Source organism: Coloeus monedula (assembly GCF_965178545.1).
Source record: "Coloeus monedula genome assembly, chromosome: 18".
NCBI lineage: Eukaryota > Metazoa > Chordata > Aves > Passeriformes > Corvidae > Coloeus > Coloeus monedula.
The window spans coordinates 4,577,182-4,583,181 of NC_138798.1; the positions used below are offsets into that span (position 1 = coordinate 4,577,182).

The following is a 6,000-nucleotide window of genomic DNA, read 5'->3' on the forward strand; positions in this document are numbered from 1 at the left end:
CTGTGCCAGTGGCTGGGTAGGATTGTGAGCAGGTCAGAGTGGGTTTGGGTCACTGGGAATGGAAGGTTCATGGTGTCCCTCGGGAGATGGAGCTGTGGTGGGTGCTTCAGCATCTCCCTGGCTGCTCAGCCCGTGGCTGGTGGGAGGCAGAGGAGGATCCCAAGGCTGTGCCACCCTGTCCCGGGGCATGGCACACCTGGAGCTCCTTGTGCCACATGAGGAGTGCAGCTGTGGCAGCTGAGCTGCAGCTTTTCTGCTGGCACAGCCAGGGATGGAGACACATTCCCCAGCCACTGTGAGGAACCACAACCACTCCTCCATGCTTCCAGTGACTGGTCAGAGCTCGAGCAGGACCTGGGAAGCTTTATAAGGAACGCATGCAGATGCACCATGAGGACCTCAGCCCTTCCCTGCTGCTCCAGCAGTGGAGCTGAGGCTCCTGCAGGAGCTGATGTTCCCCCTGATGTTCCCAGCTTGTTCAGCAGCCCCAGCACTGCCCTTGGAGCCCTCCTCCCCTCCAGGAGCCCGAGCCATGCGCGTGGCCATCATCGGAGCCGGGGTGATCGGGCTCTCCAGCGCCCTGTGCATCCATGAGCAGTTCCACAGCCTGGTGCCTTCCCTGGAGCTGGAGGTCTACGCTGACCACTTCACCCCCCACACCACCAGCGACGGGGCGGCCGGGCTGTGGCAGCCCTACCTGAGTGACCACGGCAACCTGCAGGAGACGTAAGGCAGGAGAAGGAGGAGGAGGATGGTGCTGTGTCCCTCTCTGTGTGTCCCATGAGCTGACCTGGCACAGCTCCATGGGGCTGGCAGAGCCACCACTCTCCCATTCTCATCACAGGCTCTGGAATAAAGAGACGTTCGATTACCTCCTCGGGCACCTGCACTCCCCAGCAGCCAAGGAAATGGGACTTTTCCTCATTTCTGGCTACAACCTGTTCACAGAGCCGGTGGCGGTAAGCAGCAGGGCACAGCCAGGGCTGGGAAGGGCTCCAGCTCAGTCTGGGGTGGGCAGGGCTGTGCTTCTTCCCTGCCAGTGCTTCCACATTTCCAAGTTTGCCTCGTGACAGTGCCTGGGACACAGTGTTTTCTGTGCTCCCGAGGCAATATTGGTGTGAGGAAGGGCTGAGCCCTCTGAGGGTGGGAGGGACAGAGCCTCTGCACATCCACCTGTGTCCCTCTGGGATGGGCTGTGTCCTGTGATCCCCCCACCACTTCTGTCCCACAGTGATCCCGGTTCATTCATAATCTCAGAACTCTTTCCCTGCTGTAGGACCCATCCTGGAAGAACATTGTCCTGGGATTCAGGAACCTGACACCAAAAGAACTCGAACTCTTCCCTGGTTACAGGTATTTTTCAGTCTGTTTTCTGGAGACTCAGGTAGGACAGTCCTGGATACCTCCTGGGTACATCCCTGGCATGGGGCAGTGGGACAAGGAACTGCAGGCACAGAAATTTCCTCACTTCTTAACAGCTGCTTCCTTTAAAATAAGTAGGAAACAGCTCAAAGGGCCAAAAAAGCAGCAGCCCAGCACAGAAACCATTCCAGCTCCTCTCTTACCTCACCAAAGTGGGGGAGGAAAACCAGCAGAAGGCGTTTTATGCTGGAAAAAGGGGGGGAAATCATGCACTCATTGTGTGAGGAGAATCCCACAGGGAATTGGGGTCCCAGATCCGCAGTGGCTCTCGGGAATATTGGGGCAGGAGGCTCCTGTAGGTCCTCACAGCTTCCTCTCCTCCTGTTTCAGCCATGGCTGGTTCAACACGGCGCTGATGCTGGAGGGCAGGAGTTACCTGCCCTGGCTCACCAACAGGTGAGTGCTGCTGCTCCTGGTTCCACCTCTGGCTGCACGTGTGGATTTTCATCCTGCACACCAGGATAGGGGAGGCAGAGATGCATCCCTGGGAAGCAGGGAAGAGGGTCTGGAATTCCTGCTCATTGCCCCAGCAGGGTATCAGTTTCCCCACTTCAACAGTGAGCCCAGGAGTGGATTTTTGCATGACAAAAATGAAGTAATGGGATACTTGGAGCTGCATCCAAGTGCTTTTGTCTTTGGAAGAATATGGGGCTTGATTTTATTCCTGTAGTTTCTAAAGCTGAGCAGGTGTCCTGGTATTGAACATTCGCTTTTAATTTGCCAGTAACAAATGAACTTGTGCTTCCCAGGCTGACGCAGAGGGGAGTGAAGTTTTTCCATAAGAAGGTTGAGTCTTTCCAGGAGGTGAGTGGGGATATGGAGCCAGGGCAGAGGGCACAGCCCCATCCCAAAGTGGAGAAGCAGCATCCAGCAGGCAGGTGCTGCTCCGGGATATTCCTTGGCAAGAGTGATGGGCCAAGAGACAGCAGCAAGGCTATGGCAAGATCCGGGAAATAAATTCTATCAGGAAAGATAAAAGGTCTTGGGCATTGAGGGATGGTTGATGGAGGATGGGGTAGAGCAGTTATCCAGCATGGATTGGCAGCTTTCTCTGGAATGGCTTGGTGGCACACATGGGGTGTCAGCAGGAGCTGGCTGGGGAAGCTGTGTCCTGGATCTGGCCCCTCCGGTTTATCCATTTCCTGACCGTTGGAAAGAGCACTTGGCTGATTTGGAAGCAGGAATGTTGTGCCTCTGTGGCAGCATCCCCACGTGCTGCTCCCAGCCATGTCCCTCTCTCCTCAGCTGTTTTCCCAGGGTGTGGATGTGGTGCTGAACTGCAGCGGGATGCGTGCGGGGGACCTGCAGCCCGACCCGGAGCTGCAGCCTGGCCGGGGCCAGATCATCAAGGTGAGCTGGGGAAGGCCTGGGGGCTTTCCAAAAACCCATCTGTTACCATGAGGAGCGGGAAAAACCATGGGCTTGTGGCTGCACTCACACTGGGATCAGGTCCTGATTCCCAGCAAACACTGCTCATGTGAAACCAACCAGGATCCCATTCCCGGTTCAGCTGTGGGAACACCCTCAGTCTCCAGACTGTTTCTCCATAGGGTGAGGACGGGGGGAGGTCAGAGGCACAAAGCTGGCAATAAAAAGACATAAAATCTTTGGGACAAGAGGATGATTATTTGGGGAAACACAGATTCAGGCGAGTAGGAAGCTGCTCTCTACCTGCACTCCTGTCTTCTTCTCTTCCTAGAGAAGAGAGCACAGGGAACACAGAGCTCAGGGAGGGTCCCACATCCGGACCCCGTGTCCCTCCTGCTGCCCCCTAAGCCTGGCACCCACTCTCCAGCTCTGACTTCCTCCCCTTCACCTCCCAGGTCCTGGCCCCATGGGTGAAGCATTTCATCATCACTCACAACTTGAAATCCGGGATCTACAACTCGCCCTACATCATCCCGGGGTAGGTGACAGAGGCCGAGGCAGGGCTGGCTGCCGCTGGTGACATTCCCCTGTCAGTGTCCCCAAAGCCCTGGCTGGGACAGGCTCCTGCTGCTGCCTGCCAGGCCTGGCTTCATCCCTGGTGCTTTCCTTGGCTGTGTGGGAGGAGAGCAGAAGGATGTGGGCAGCAAAGTGAGGGAGCTCCTGGTCAGTACAGAGAGCATCCTGCACCCCAGGGCTTCCATGTCCTGTCCTTTTCCAAGGACCAAATCCCACCAAAGCAAACTCAGTCCTGGCCAAGTCCCCAGACAACCAAACACTGACAGTGGAGTGGATGTTTTGGGGGAGATCTTTTGTTTTCACATTTATAGCCATTGTTATTATCAACGGTGTGGACCAAACTGTGCTGCAGCAGCTCAGGGTGGGGAAAGGCACTGCTGATCCATGTTCCCATAAAAACAGGGCAGGAATTCTTTTACTTTAACAAAACCACCCTGGGAAAGCTCAGCCTTCCCCTCACTGTCCCCTGAGCTGCTGGTGAGCCTGGGGGCATCCTGTTTGGTTTATCATAGAACCATGGAATATCCTGAGCTGGAAGGGACCATAAGGATCGAGTCCAACTCCTGGCCCTGCTGTGGGATAAATAAATCCATCTGCTCTTCATCCCAGCTCTGCTTCCTCCCGAGGGCCTGAAGCCACCCTGCTCTGGCAATGGAGAGGGGTCTTTAAGCTGGAATTTGAATGCTGCATCTCTGGCACTTGCTATTGTCCTAATATTTCAGGCTTAGGCAATAAGCCAGGATGTAAACAGGAGCTTTGCAGGCTCACAGCCCCTATTCTGAGTGATTCCCAGTCACAGTCCCAGCCACGGATGAATTCCTCTGCCTGTGCTTGTTTTAGCTTGAGCTGTCAGAGCTGGGCACCAGGCTGATCCCAAAGGAAGGAGGAGCTGGATCCAGTGCTCACACGGAGGACACCCCTTCCCTGCTGGAGAGCTCAGCCCTGGAGGGTCCCTCCTTTTGCTTTTGTGCTTCCCAACAATCAAGCAAGGTTTTGGAAGGGTCCAGCCAGTCCAGACCCCTCCAGGCCCCCCTCAGCCTTAACCTGCCTCTTGTCCTCTGTTAATCCACAGGAGTTTGAGGCAGCAGCAGCACCAATCTGTTTTGTGCTCCCCTCCGGAGCCATCCCATTCCTTCCAGCTCTTCCTGAGCCAGGCAGGAGCAGACCTGTTTGATAAGGATGGAATGATCTGTCTGCTTTGCCCAGACAAGGAAGGGCTGACAGGATTTAATGAGTGGCTTGCTCACGAGCAGACGTGCAGGCACTGCTCTCCGCCTGCTCCGTGTGGGAGTTTCTCCCACAGAGATATTTTGCAGGCTCAGGGTGCAGCAGGATCCAACACCACACTCACACAGTGTCCCTCCATGTGGTGGCCCCCAGGGGACAGCTGGGGACAAGTCACCACCGTGTGTCTCCTTTGGCTCCCGGTGCAGGAGCGAGTTCACAGTCCTGGGAGGGATTTACCAGCACGGCAACTGGAGCGAGGAGAACAGTGCCAAGGATCACAAATCCATCTGGGACAGCTGCTGCCGGCTGCTCCCGACTCTCCAGGTGGGTAATCCGACTGCCAGCATGGGGCATGGGCAGCTGAGAGGCTCGGGATGTGGGAATGGGCGCTGGGACAAACCACAGGACCTTGATGTTTCCATGAGTCGGTGTTCCCGTGTGTCCATCACAGACACCTGGGGCTCTTCCACCTGGCTGGGGCTGGCACTGAGACAAGGTTTATAGGGATAATAGTCACTCATGTAGCTGCTAAAAAGTAGAAGCAGAGCTTTGGGAGGTTCCAGCCCTTTGGTTGTGGTGTCCCCACACCTCTAGAGAAGGGCTGTGTGGGGTGAGACTGGTTTGTGTCCACTCCCAGTGCTGCTGTTATTCCCTGCATTAGCAGGAAAGGTGGCGTGGCACTTTTGCCTCAGCACTGCGATCTCAAATTGTTCTGCCTGGAGCTGCTGCAGGATGGGGAACCCCCTGTCCCCACTCATCTCAGGGCTCACCTGGTGCTGTGGGGTTTGGCTGGTGGGATTCCAAGGAATGCTGTGCAGCGCTGATGTGCTTTTGCTTGCAGAAGGCAAAGATCGTGGAGGAGTGGAGCGGCCTGAGACCAGCACGGCCCACAGTCCGCCTGGAGCGGGAGAGCATCCGCCTCGGGAATGTCCAGGCAGAGGTACCTGCACAGCCCCGGGGGTTGAGTGGAATTAATGACAGTGTTAATTGTACCCGGGGCAGTGATAAACAAGCCCTCGCTGTCCCGTGATTGTCCCTAGCTCCATCTCCCCACCAACAGCAAGGGAGTCTTTGAGCCCAGGGATAAACATCAGAGATTCTGAAACAAATTATTGATGTGACTGCCCCATCCCTGGAAGTGCTCAGGGATCAGTTGGACAGGGCTTGGAGCAACCTGGGCAAGCACGAGATGGCCCTGCCCGTGGCAGGAGGTGGGACAAGATGGGCTTTGAGGTTCCCAACGCATCCTGGGATTCTGTGGTTCTCCCCCAGGTGATTCACAACTACGGCCACGGCGGGTTCGGGATCACCATCCACTGGGGCTGTGCCATGGCAGCAGCGCGGCTCTTTGGGAGCATCCTGCAGGAGAGGAAGCAGCGGGCCAGCCCTCCAGGGCCCCGCTTGTGA

At 56.3% G+C, this 6,000-nt stretch overlaps 1 protein-coding gene across 1 annotated transcript; it reads left to right on the top strand.

Moving 5' to 3' along the window:
- Positions 1-532: 532 nt before the first annotated feature.
- DAO (D-amino acid oxidase) lies at positions 533-6,000 on the top strand (the record flags this gene model as incomplete). Its single annotated transcript, XM_082293293.1, has 10 exons — positions 533-726; positions 845-959; positions 1,277-1,353; positions 1,753-1,818; positions 2,172-2,226; positions 2,668-2,772; positions 3,246-3,328; positions 4,800-4,917; positions 5,435-5,533; positions 5,866-6,000. 10 exons carry the CDS (start codon positions 533-535, stop codon positions 5,998-6,000), a joined length of 1,047 nt encoding a protein of 348 aa, XP_082149419.1.